The 13164-nt window shown below is 46.7% G+C and overlaps 1 protein-coding gene across 2 annotated transcripts in view; it reads right to left on the bottom strand.

Annotated features, from left to right (window-relative positions):
- Window positions 1-761: 761 nt before the first annotated feature.
- Window positions 762-13164, bottom strand: part of LOC144824801 (dispanin subfamily A member 2b-like) — a 49380-nt gene continuing 36977 nt past the window's right edge. The window contains exon 2 of one of the 2 annotated variants that reach the window (XM_078683805.1): window positions 762-1519. In XM_078683805.1, the coding sequence (XP_078539931.1) occupies window positions 1370-1519 (150 nt within the window). In that variant the 3' untranslated portion in view covers window positions 762-1369. Of the gene's footprint in view, window positions 1520-9494; window positions 10256-13164 lie in introns of those variants that run through there. The other variant, XM_078683804.1, reaches the window with a different exon arrangement.

Below are 13164 nucleotides of genomic sequence, written 5' to 3'. Positions count from 1 at the left end.
TTTAGTTAGCCATGTGCTTTCTCCTTCTTCACTGTTGCCTGCTCTTGTATTTCACTTGGGTCAGGAACTATAATTAACTCCTTCAGTACTGAGCCACAGCACTGCACATGCTCAGAAAGGCCTTGCTGGTAGAATGCACCTGCTCTTAGAGTAGCTGTCAGGCTATTTTAAATGATGTCAGCAACTCTGTTACTCCTCCTACTTTGTTGACTAAGTATTTTCTGTTAGTCCATATATGTAAAAATGGTATTTATCTGTACACTTGTACTACCTCTTTTTGAGTCTCCATGCTAACCCAGCTATTAACTGGGCATAAAAGACCCTGGGTGTCTGTACTCCATGGACTGCCTCCTACAGTGGCCTGAGGGTACCGTATTGATGCAGTCTCTCTCATGTGAGGTTAATAAACTTTTTTTGATATTCCAGCTTCCGTGCCAATCTCTTCTTTGTTGGTTTAAGGACCAGTGCATCAGTGAACCCCTAAAAATGCTTTTTATTCTACAAATAGACTTTCGGGAAAGTCACCAGGTTTCCTTTAAACCAGTAAGGGTTAAGTTACACATAATACTGGGGTCGCAGATGGGCATGGGTATCAAGATCCCACCATCTAGTGGTTGTAAGCGAAAAGGACACCTTTGTTTTGTTAAACCTAAACTTTAAGCCCACAAGAGTGCAACCAAAATCCCATATGAACAAAGAGGTTGTTTGACATTGAATTCAAGGACATAACACATTGATCTGACAAGGCAGAGGTACCGAAGAATCATGTTTATTCACACAGTAATAAAGAGAGCAATGTAACAATATAATTGTTAAAAGAACAGAATGACGGAGTGAGCGTTAAGCTTACTTTCAGCTGACCCACACCTAATGCTGTCGAGCTAGGCTTAGACAAGAGTTGCAGTTAACAGTCATTTAAGAGAGCATGGCTAAGAGTGAAGGATATCCTTCCTCCACAAGTTCCTTTTCCTCACCATCCCCAGAGTTAACTCATGTCTGGCGAGTCTCTGCATGGTTACTAGAGGGAGTCCATTGCCTACCGGGCTCACCTCTACAAGACAGTATGGCTTGGGCAGAGTCAGTCATTTGAAAGGCCAAAATGGCTAATGTCCCGAAAGGTAGAGAAGGGCAGGTACGAGTGGGACAAAGTAAATCGTATGACATTCACAAGTCAATCTCTTCGGATTGAAGGTGGTCCTGGAACCGTGGGGTTTCAAGTCTTGTCTGTCATGCACGAACACGATGACAGATCCTGCTCAGGCCTCCCTGTTCCAAGATGGCGGTTTGGTCGCAATTGTACCTGGGCAATTGTAGGCCTTGCGTGCGCGGCAGCGTAGGAAAACATGTGCAGATCCACTTCTCAAAGCTTCTATGAGCCCCAGTGTCCAATGTTGACTTTCAACAAAAAGAAAGCGATGGTGACGAGGCCCACTGCGAAAGTGGCAACATTCAACGTCCGGGCACTGTCACCATATTGGCGGGCGGCTGCGACATCCCTCATGACCATGCGATCTCGCGACTGAAAAAGACAAAAAAATATCAGGACTTGGTATGTGAAGGAAAGGCACTGTAAGACCTAAGCAGATGCAGTGTGTGACTCATAAGCCAAGGGACAAGTTTGTATCCTGAAAGACCTGGAGCACAAGGTTACGTATCCTGCAGGAGTGCAACGGACACTGGGTTAAGGCCTTCTCGGCTGCCATGGGCTGGGCTGAAACTGCTGGCCATGACTTCAGCCTCCCTCATCCTAAATTCTGCTGGTTCTCTGAGGTCACTCACAGCTTGCTAAGGGAGCCTTTGATATGCCATTGCTTTTGGTGTTCCCCACCCTGTTTTATTGGCCTGATCTAAGCTCTTGCAAGGTAACCATCAGTGGCAATGGATAGGATGGCATCATGGATGAAAGACCAATGGGCATCAGTAGTGTCCTGCTCAGGCAGACACCAACTAAAATAAAAGATACCAGTTCATCACAATGTAACTACCTATGCAGAGCAAGGACAAGCAACCCTCTGAGAGTGAGTTTGCATTTCAAAGTAAAGTTAGGAAAATTAATGAAAGCTGCTCTCTTCCTAATTTGGCTACTTTGTCACATGCATACCTTTACGCCATCATGCAAAGAAAGGAGTATGTGATCTCTAGCACAGATTTTACACTGGAAGTTAATAACACTGTGCTTAGACTAACTTTAAAACTTTTTCCACAGGAACCTGTACCATTGCTTTTAACAGAGAAAGGAACCCCCACGAGTAATTGTGTTTCTGTTTTTAATATTGCCTCCACTCTCACCATTCAAAATCTTAGCCACCCTCTAAATTTTAGGTCCAGCTGTGCCTCTGTATTCTGATAGGTGGGAAAGGTATGTAGGGGTTTCTGGCCCCACATCTGGGTGGCTTTCTGGTCAGATGATTGAAAGTGTCAAAGTCTTGTGGCCTGAGAACATGCATAAACACTGGCGGCTCTTGCGTGTCAGCATCTGCAGCACCTGCTCAAGGGTACATCACAGTGGCGTTCCAGACGCTCCACTTAAATGAGGCAAACCACAAAGCTGGGTATGGGCTCATGGAGAGGGGCTTCTGCACGTTGTTTAGGTCGAAGCCTACCAGACAGCTGAAGACATCTTAAGGACATTCAGAAAGCTTCCCTGGGAATGCATTTCACCTATTATTTACCATTGACTTTGTGGTTTGTCACTCACATTTCCTTGTTAGGGCTCGGGCCTGCCGTACACTGCGCATGCAGTGTCGCGCAGCGAGAGTCCTTTTCCTGGGGATTTGAAAATGGACCTGGAAATTTCACGCAGTTCGTGCGTGTTATTTCCAAGGTCCATTTTCATTGGCCTTTGCGTGCGCGCTGTTTTTTAACAGAACACGCAATAGGCCATGGGTGGTTGCGTAGCTACACCCATGGCCTATTGGTGTCTGTTATGCTCTCCAGAGGCCATATGTTTTGATTTATCGCGGCTTAACAGCCGCGATAATTCAAAACATATGCTCGCAGTGGCGTGCGCGCGCACCATTCACGGGCTTTTTTTTTTTGTAGTTCGCTTTCATTTCTCATCTCCATGAGTGGTCAGTCACAATTATTGTAGCCAAATAAAGAAATGGCATAATTAATTTCTAATCCCCCACAAGAACATACTTCCCACCATCTCCAAAGAAACTTTAAAATCCTACCAAACAACGAGTCCAACACCCGTCAACCTGATCCATAGCAGAACTACTAAATTTCTAAGCGTAGGAGCTTTTTATTTATTTTATTTAAAACGGCTCTTCCTGTCCTTAATCGCTCTGAACGAGAATCTTCTAAGCCCTCAATTATTTTTCCATCCGCCTCATCTCCACAACACGCACATTTCCTCGTAGTGTACACCTGCCTGCCGGTTCAGAAAAAAATGGGTAATCTTCCATTCTTTAAATCCACCACTCCTCCGAAAAGCGTTCCTTGCACAACTGTAAGGCAGTCCATAGTCACCCACACCACCTGCTGCGTTCTGCTCGGTTCCCCACAATTAGGGAAGCAAGTTCAGTCCCATGCACACTATATACTACGACTCATACCAGTGAGAGCACACAAAACTGACATGGCCTCTACTCCACTCAAAGTCTAGTTAGTCTTCAATTTGACACCCCAACTTCTCAGGGCATGAATTATCAACCCACAGCTTCCAGTGACTCTATATTGCAAACCCCAGTTCTTTGCATTGCCTCAACCCCTAGCAATTCGTAAACATGGTCACCATCCACAAAGCTTTGCAAGCACGGTCCACTATCTCTAGCCATATTTCGATATGAATGTGTGTCCCCTCTAGGGTCTTCCACAACCCCCTTCCATAACCTCTCTCCCCTTCCTAGCGCCTCTAGGCTCTAAACCTAGCCGCTCATCTTCGTCGTCTGGTTTTCTGTGCACACCTCCTCTGAGAGTCTACAGTATAACTCTCACTTTTGAGGGCGGCTCGTCTACAAGGCTCCTATGCCTGCCCTCCCTGGGGCGTACACGCCGCCTCTCCCTTCGGTGGTCCCATTAGGTCTACTCCCTGACAGACTCTCGGGGTTCGCTGTCTATCTTCCTTTGCGTGCTACTTCCCAGATCCTAAAATTCACCCTTCCACTCCCAGGACCTTTGCCCCACAAACTCCCACCCTTCCAGGGCACTTCTATGTTTACCACAACCCCCAGAAGGCCTCACTGTCTGCCCCCGCTCGCTAGGTTTACCCTCTTCGTGAGTCCCTCTGACAGCCTTCTCTCACAGCACCCAAACCATAGTCCCCTCCCCGTTAATACCAGTGCCCGCCCGCTTTCCCCTCTGAGATCTTCCTGTCCCTGGTGCTCTGTTCCAGTACACGGCCCCAATACCCCTCAGCGTTAAGAATCACGACAGCACCCCTCAGTGCCCAGCCGCCCCGGTGCCCTGGTTACCGGCGCCTCTCGCTCCGCCGCCGCTACCGCTCCTTTACCTGCCTTGGGACTCACAAAGCAGCGGAGCCTGTCACGTGACCCCGGCCCGGCCACGCGGACATCTTAACAGCCGCCGACGACACCGAGCTGGGCGCCGCGGCCTAGGGCTTTAGCGAAAGCCGTCTCAATTAATATGAAAGGAACGAAGCGGTCCTTCTCCTCCCTCCGTCACGCCTGCCCTTCCCTCTCACCGGGCCCCTTCTGCCCCGGCATTAAAAAAACAAAAAAAGCATAAAACACACCTAACGGCGAGGAACGGTGTCCGGGAGACGGGCGCGCTGTTATGACGTAGTCCCAGGCGCCGCCAGTCAGTGCCTGGAATGCACTGCTGAGACACTGCTGCTGTCAGGGCTCTCAGCTCCTGCTCCTGTCTGTCACTAGAGACCGGCGCGCAGAGGGGAGTGGTGCTGCCGCCAGCCCTCGCTCTGTCCGAGAGCCGCACGTGCTCCAGAGAACGCCGCAGCACGGACCAGAGACAGCAGAGTGACAGCAGAGTGAGAGTGACAGTAGAGTGAGAGTGACAGTAGAGTGAGAGAGACTCAGCAGTGTGAGAGAGACTCAGCAGTGTGAGTGTTCCAGAGAGAGCAGGGTATACTTGTGCGCTTACACGGTGCACTGACACACAGGAGCTAAAACAGAGAAAAGCTGAACACGTGTCTTGGGAGCTTCATGGAGGCAGCCGGCCCTCTGTGAGGGGAGCAGCAAGGAGGGGACGCCCCAACCAATCAAAGGCAACTACTCACAACCTACTGTACGATTACAACACAGGCCAAAGGGCAGAGCTAAGTCTTTTCGCATTACGTAGGGTGAGCAGTGTGTGAGTGTGTAGGGTGAGCAGTGTGTGAGTGTGCAGGGTGAGCAGTGTGTGAGCGTGCAGGGTGAGCAGTGTGTGAGCATGCAAGGTGAGCAGTGTGTGAGTATGCAGGGTTAACAGTGTGTGAGCATGCAGGGTGAACATTGTGTAAGTGTGTAGGGTGAGCAGAGTGTGAGGGTGAACATTGTGTGAGTGTGTAGGATGAGCAGTGTGTGAGTGTGCAGGATGAGCAGTGTGAGAGTGTGTAGGGTGAGCAGTGTGTGAGTGTGTAGGGTGAGCAGTGTGTGAGTGTGCAGGATGAGCAGTGTGAGAGTGTGTAGGGTGAGCAGTGTGTGTGTGTGTAGGGTGCGCAGTGTGTGTGTAGGGTGCGCAGTGTGTTAGTGTGCAGGGTAAACATTGTGTCAGTGTGCAGGGTGAACTGTGTGAGTGTGTAGGGTGAGCATTGTGTGAGTGTGCAGGGTGTGTGAGTGTGCAGGGTGAACATTGTGAGAGTGTGTAGGGTGAGCAGTGTGTGAGTGTGTAGGGGCAGTGTGTGAGTGTGCAGGGTACGAAAACTCAAACTAAGTCCACCACACACACATAACACCACACACATAAGACTACACACATAAGACCACACACACACCACACACACACACCACTCACACACACACACACAGACCACCACACACACAGTGGAGAAGTGTGGCTCACTGGTTAGAGGAGGCAGACCCGGACGCTGAGATCAGACCCGGGACCAGGGTTCAATTCCCGACTCGGCAAGGTCTTGAGCCCAAAATGTCCACGGACTCGGTAATTCTCGCTTCGGTGCCTACTCGAATCACAGATTCACACTCTGCAACTCTGGGCAATAGCTTGCTTAATCTCCACTACGGCCCCCCGCGGCGGGATGCCTGGCTTTCACCTTGGGGATACCCAGTAGGGGCTATCTCACAGGGAAAAACCAGGACGGGTTCCCAATGCAAAGCGCTTTGAGACCTGGCGGTGATATTGCGCTATATAAAAACCCATCCATCCATCCACACACACCAAGACAGACTCAACCACACACACACAACCACACTGCCAGTGCACGCTTCCACCAGGCACACACCACCGGCCATCAGTGCACAATTTCTACAGGCACACACACCACCAGCCTTCAGTGCACACATCAATTGTTAACGCATCCACAATTAACTATTGTAGCAATCGCAGTATGGTGCACTTTACTTTTAAACATATTCATCTAGAGCGCAGCATGCCACCATTGCTACAATTTCAATCCAACCCACATAATTTCACTACACACCACATGCATACACTCCATAACACTTGGCTAAAAGACATTGCCATTTACAATGCCATTAGGTCTAACTCAAATAAATCCGAGACTGGTTGCATTTCCAATGCTTGTTTTTTATTTGCTGGCTCCATTTGTTTTACGCTGTCCAGCTTAAGTTCGTCTTTTCCGTTGCCCAAATCTTGTTACTGTATTCTTCTGAGCTGTCACATTCTGTATACAGGTCTTTAAACCTTGTTCTTATTTTGCCACATGTGCTGTACATTTAAACACAAAGGTCAAATTCTCAGGCTCCTTATTCCAGTTCAGTTTTTATTAGAGATTTAGGGCCAGATGTAGGTCGCCCAATACTGGTCGGTAACGGCCGAAATTACCAAATTTCGGCCGTTATCGACCGGTATTTGCCATTTGGAATGTAGGGGCCTACTTTAAGGATTCAGTAATTTACCGAATCGGTAATTTAAGGAATCAGTAAATTACCGAATTCTTAAATACCGATTTGGTAAATTACCGAATCCTGATATGTAGGGAGCACTCAAATGAGTGATTTTCCAATTTTAGGATTCGTTATTTAACACCAACTACAGTTGGTGGTAAATAATAAAAACCTTTGAAAAAGCATTTTTTTTGCTTTTACAACACTGCCATGTATGTCTGCAACATGTTTTCCCCCTTTTACCGAATCGGTAATTGACATTCATTGTGTTTGTATTTATATAGCGCACTTCTACCCAGAGGTCTCATAGCGCTGTATTCATACCGGCTTTCCTGTGAAATGTCCATTCCTGGGCACTCCCAAGGTGAAGCCAGGCATCCAAGCGCTGCTGGGGCCGTTGTGGAGATTAAGCAAGCTATTGCCCAGAGTCACAGAGTGGGACCCATGATTAGACTAGGCACCGAGGCGAGAATTATCAGGTCCGGGGAAATTGATTCCAAGAGCCGCCGAGGTGAGAATAGAACCCTGGTCCCAGGCCAGACCTCTGCAGCATGGTCTGCTGCTCTAACCATTGAGCCACGCTTCTCCACGATTCATTCCATCCATTCATTCCTATGGGCCTGCAGGCAATTACTGAATCGGTAAATACCGATTCGGTAATTACCGAATCTTAACCATTCGGTAATTTTTAACCTACATACCATTTTCCGAATTTAAAATACCGAATCGGTATGATTTGGTATTTTAGAGTCTGTAAAATGGAATTACCTACATTTGGCCCTTAGATCTTAAAATGAGATCTACAATATACAAGTTAGATCCATTAATATAACTTTAAAAAGGAGCAAGACATTTTTTTACCAGCAAATGAATTCACTAATTGGGCAATTTCCATAGCATATATTTTTTAAGTGATTATAAAAATCTCTGTTGATAAATTTAAAAAAACCACTTGGATTTTTATAGCGTAGCTAATCACCTGTGAGGGTCTCTTGGTGCTGTCCATAGGCATGGTGACATTCAGTTATTTGCCAAATATATCACAGTAGGTTGAGCAGACGCCGAGACTCAAACCTGGATGCCGAGCTCCGAAGTCAGTGGTTCTGGCCATTACGTCATACCCTCTCACCCTGCTAAACATTTCAATCTACATCGCATTATGCACCTTCGCACTCTATGTTCCAGATTCCAGTTCAATTTGACTTGAAGAACTGCTGACTGACCCTGTATAATACTATGGCTCCTTTTTCCATGGGTAGCTTGGTGTTTACTTTTCTTTCGGTGACTTCAAAGGGAGGGCTTTTATAGAGGAATGCAGATTAATCTCCCCCGGAGTCTGCTCGTGCCTCTACTGTGATCCAGTTTATGAGGCTGTGCCATAACACCAATGCACAAAGGGAGGGACACTGGACAAATGAAGGTATGGCACACAGGCTCCCAAAGGTGCAGGTACACTCAGAGGTATGCAGCTCCTATGGAAAGGGAGGGTTGAGAGGAAGAGTGGTCGGAAATACTTGATGGATCACATATGGGGATCTGATCCATCAGGAGCAACAGCTCTCACACACCCCAGGGACTGTCATGATTCATCATTGGGCAGCTCTTCATTTGGCTCTTCGTTTGGCTGGCGCTGCAATGCCTCACTCTCCACCGGACCGGGGCAAAAAGCAAGCACTGTGGCCAAGGCATGCCTGGCACACCCACAGGCTGCCCAGAAGGTAGTTGCGGTGCAGGGGCTGAGTGCTGCACCTCACTTCACAGGTTGTTGTGGTGTTGTAGCTTGATGGTCACAACAAAAAAAGCATGTGCCCAATTGCATGAGGAAAGAGTGGGTTGGCGGCACAGCTAAGGTGGTCGACGCTTTTAGCACTGGTGGAGCCGGATGCCTGTACTTCAAAAAAAAAAAATTCTGCTGCTCTGCAAGGTCATTGATTGGACGGGAGAATGGTGGGCTGATTGTGTTGGGTGGGAGATGGATTGAGGGAGTTGCCTTGGTCAGGGTGTTATGTGGAATGGTCACGATGCAGACAGTGGATGTCTTCCCCTGGGGCCAGTGAATTCATTGTCAGATGTTGATTGGAGGCTGAATTTCATGGTGATGCAGGATGTTAAACTTGCGGTATGTATCGCTGACAGCAAGACGTATAGGGGATTTCTTTACGGACAGACGACTCATGAGAGACTGAAGTACAGTGACATGTCGCATGGTTGGCCAAGAGGAAAGCTGGGGATTTCTAGACAGGCCGGCACTAGACTTTTGGGAAAGTCACCAGGCTTCCTATATACCACTAAGGGTTAAGTTACACATAATACTGGGATTGCAGATGGGCAGGGGTATCACGGTTCCACCATCTAGTGGTTGTAGCCGAAAAGGACACCTTTGTTTTGTTAAACCTAAACATTTAAGCCCACTAAAGTGCAACTAAAACCCCATATGAACAAAGAGGTTGTTTGACATTGAATTCAAGGACATAACACATTGATCTGACAAGGCAGATGTATCGAAGAATCGTATTTATTCGCACTGTAATAAAGAGAGAAATGTAACAATATAATTGTTAAAAAAACAGAATGATGGCCTGAGCATTAAGCTTTCTTTCAGCTGACCTACACACAATGCTGTCGAGCTAGGCTTAGACAAGAGTTGCGGTTAACAGTCATTTAAGAGAGCATGGCTCAGAGTGATGGATTTCATTTCCTCCACAAGTTCCTTTTCCTCCCCATCCCCAGGGTTAACTCATGTCTGGCGAGTCTCTGCATGGTTACTAGAGGGAGTTCATTGCGTACCGGGCTCACCTCTGCAAGGCAGTATGTCTTGGGCAGAGTCAGTCATTTGAAAGGCCAAAATGGCTAATGTCCACGAAAGGTAGAGAAGGGCAGGTATGAGTGGGTAAAGTAAATCGTATGACATTCACAAGTCAATCTCTTCGGATTGAAGGTTGTCCTGGAACCGTGGTGTTTCAAGTCTTGTCTGTCATGCACGAACACGATGACAGATACTGCTCTGGCCTTCCTGTTCCAAGATGGCGGTTTGGTCGCAATTGTACCTGGGTAATTGTGGGCCTTGCGTGCGCTGCAGCGTAGGAAAACATGTGCAGATCCACTTCTCAAGGCTTTTATGAGCCCCAGTGTCCAAGGCCGACTTTCAGCAAGAAGAAAGCAATGGTGACGATGCCCACTGCGACAGTGGCAATATTCAACTTCCGGGCATTGTCGCCATAACGTCGTGCGGCTGCGACATCCCTCATGACCATGCGATCTCGGGACTGAAAAGACAAAGAAAAAAATCAGGACTTGATATGTGAAGGAAAGGCACTGTAAGACCCAAGCACTGCAGCGCAAGACTCATAAGCCAAGGGGCAAGTTTGTATCCTGAAAGACCTGGAACACAAGGGTACATGTCCTGACAGAAATGCAACGGACACTGGGCTAAGGCCTTCTCGGCTGCCATGGGCTGGGCTGAGACTGCTGGCCATGACTTCAGCCTCCCTCATCCTAAATATTCTGCTGGTTCTCTGAAGCCATTCACAGCTTGCTGAGGGAGCCTTTAATATGCCATTGCTTTTGATATTCCCCAGCCCTGTTTTATCGGCCTGATCAATGTTCTTGCAAGGTAACCATCAGCAGCAAGGAATAGGATGGCATCATGGATGAAAGACCAAAGATACCAGTTCATCACAATGTAACTACCTATGCAGAGCAAGGACAAGCAACCCTCTGAGAGTGAGTTTGCCTTTCAAAGTAAAGTTACAAAAATTAATGAAAGCTGCTCTCTTCCTAATTTGGCTACTTTGTCACATGCACACCTTTACTCCATCATGCAAAGAAAGGAGTGTGTGATCTCTAGCACAGATTTTGCACTGGAAGTTAATAACACTGTGCTTAGACTAACTTTAAAACTTTTCCCACAGGACCCTGTACTATTGCTTTTAACAGTGAAGGGAACCCCCACGAGTAATTGTGTTTCTATTTTTAATATTGCCTCCGCTCTCACCATTCAAAGTAATACGTGGGAAAGGTATGTAGGGGTTTTTGGCCCCACATCGGGGTGGCTTTCTGGTCAGATGATTGAAAGTGTCAAAGCCTCCTGGCCTGAGACATGTATAAACACTGGCGGCTCTTGCGTGTCAGCATGTGCAGCACCTGCTCAAGGGTACATCACAGTGGCGTTCCAGACGCTCCACTTAATACAGGCAAACCACAAAGCTGGGTTTTTGCTCATGGAGAGGGTGTCTGCACGTTGTTTAGGTCGAAGCCTACCAGACAGCTGAAGACATCTTGAGGACATTCAGACAGCTTCCCTGTGAAAGCATTTTACCTATTATTTACCATTGGTTTTGTGGTTTGTCACTCACATTTCCTTGTTTTTTATTTGCTGGCTCCATTTGTTTTAGACTGTCCAGCTTAAGTTTGTCCCTTCCTTTACCCAAATCTTGTTACTGTATTCTTTAGAGCTCTCACTTTCTGTATAAAGGCCTTTAAACCTTGTTCTTATCTTGCCACATTTGCTGTACATTTAAACACAAAGGTCAAATGTCGGGCTCCTTTTTCCAGTTGAGTTTTTATTAGAGATTTAGATCTTAAAATGAGATCTACTACAACTTCAACAAGCATTTGCAAAGCAATAGGTCTCGCATTAGGAAAGTTTGGGCTATTGGTATTGTAAATGACAATTTTTTAATTTATGTGTTGGTTTTGAAAATTTCGAAATTAATAGCTTTGTCATTTACAATGCCAATACTTTTTTTTAACTTTCGCAAATGTGACACCTATAGCATTTGTAATGCAATATGTGTTGTATTTACGTGACTTGTGTAGATGTATGGATATTATAAATAACAATTGTTTTGATTTTTTTTTAATAATTAATACTTAAATAAAAGTTATTGTAGTTTATAATGGCAATACCTTAAACTTTTGTAAATAACTTTTGTGAAGATTATGTTCAGTGTATTTTATTGTGACGAAAATCCAAGAACAGAAGTGAAATATTAACATCTTTTTGTGACATTTGGAATAAAGCTTTAAACATTGAGAGAACATATTTGAACCAGTTGTTGTTGAATGGTTGCACAGATTGATGCTGTGGTGGCGCCGAGTGATGTTGTGGTGGTGACGAGTGATGCTGTGGCGTTAATGACACGGCGAACGAAGGAGAAAGGGGAGCATGTAAACGGGTCTAAAGTGACATTAGTAACAGAGACAGAGAACAACAGAAGTGAGTGGAAGGCAGAATGTTGAGAGGAGGAGAGAAAATAGAGAAATATGAGGTGTTAGTGGGAGAAGTAGGGAGGGGACAGCAAGGCAGAAAGAAGGAAAGAGGAATAAAAATGGAGCACGAGGGGACTGGAGAGAAATCGTAAAAGAGAATAAAAAGACATAATAAAAACGGGGACAGAGCATGAAAGAGGAGAGAGATAGGAGGATGGGAGGAAAGGGGAGGGAGAAGAAAGGCGGGAGGGAGACGGTGTGAAAAGGGGAGAGAGGACAGAAAAAGAAGAGACAGAGGAACAAAGTGCACGAGAGGGTGAGACGGACACCAGAAGAAGATAACAAGCTCTCGGCATTGCGTGGTGGGGGTGGGACAGCGGATTCCTTTGAAGTCTGATGCCGAGGCTCACAGGCTGCCAAATGATGTGCACGTGCCCACGCCCGCACACATGCACTGTAGGCAATCCACCTTTGGGTGCATAATTCTAGAACCCTTACTTAAGACTCGCTGAGAACGCATGCACGTTCGCTCAGCGAGACCTGAAAAGGAAGGACGGATGAGCTGTTGAAATAATAGGTTGATAAAAGGATATATGGATGAGTGTGTGCATGAAATCATGGATACATTTGTGAGAGGATGGGTGTATGAGTGGGTGAAAAGATGGATGGATGGATGGATGAGTGGGTGAAAGGATGAACACTGAGTGGGTGAAAGATGATTGGGTGGCTAGAAGGATGCATGTGTGGGTGGGTGAAAGATGGATGGTTGGGTGGATAGAATAATGAATGAGTGAGAGGATGGTTGAATAGGTGGGTGAAATTATGGATAAATGGATGAGAGGATGGTGATATGAGAGGGTAAGAGGGCGGTTAGGTGAGTGGGTAATAGGGTGGTTAGATGAGTGGGTAAGAGGGTGGTTAGATGAGTGGGTAAGAGGATGGGTAGATGTGTGGTTGAGAGATG

This window comes from Lissotriton helveticus, chromosome 3_1 (genome assembly GCF_964261635.1).
Source record: "Lissotriton helveticus chromosome 3_1, aLisHel1.1, whole genome shotgun sequence".
Lineage (NCBI taxonomy): Eukaryota > Metazoa > Chordata > Amphibia > Caudata > Salamandridae > Lissotriton > Lissotriton helveticus.
The sequence above is the reverse complement of the archived record's forward strand: the minus strand, read 5'-3'. Positions and strand labels throughout refer to the sequence as shown.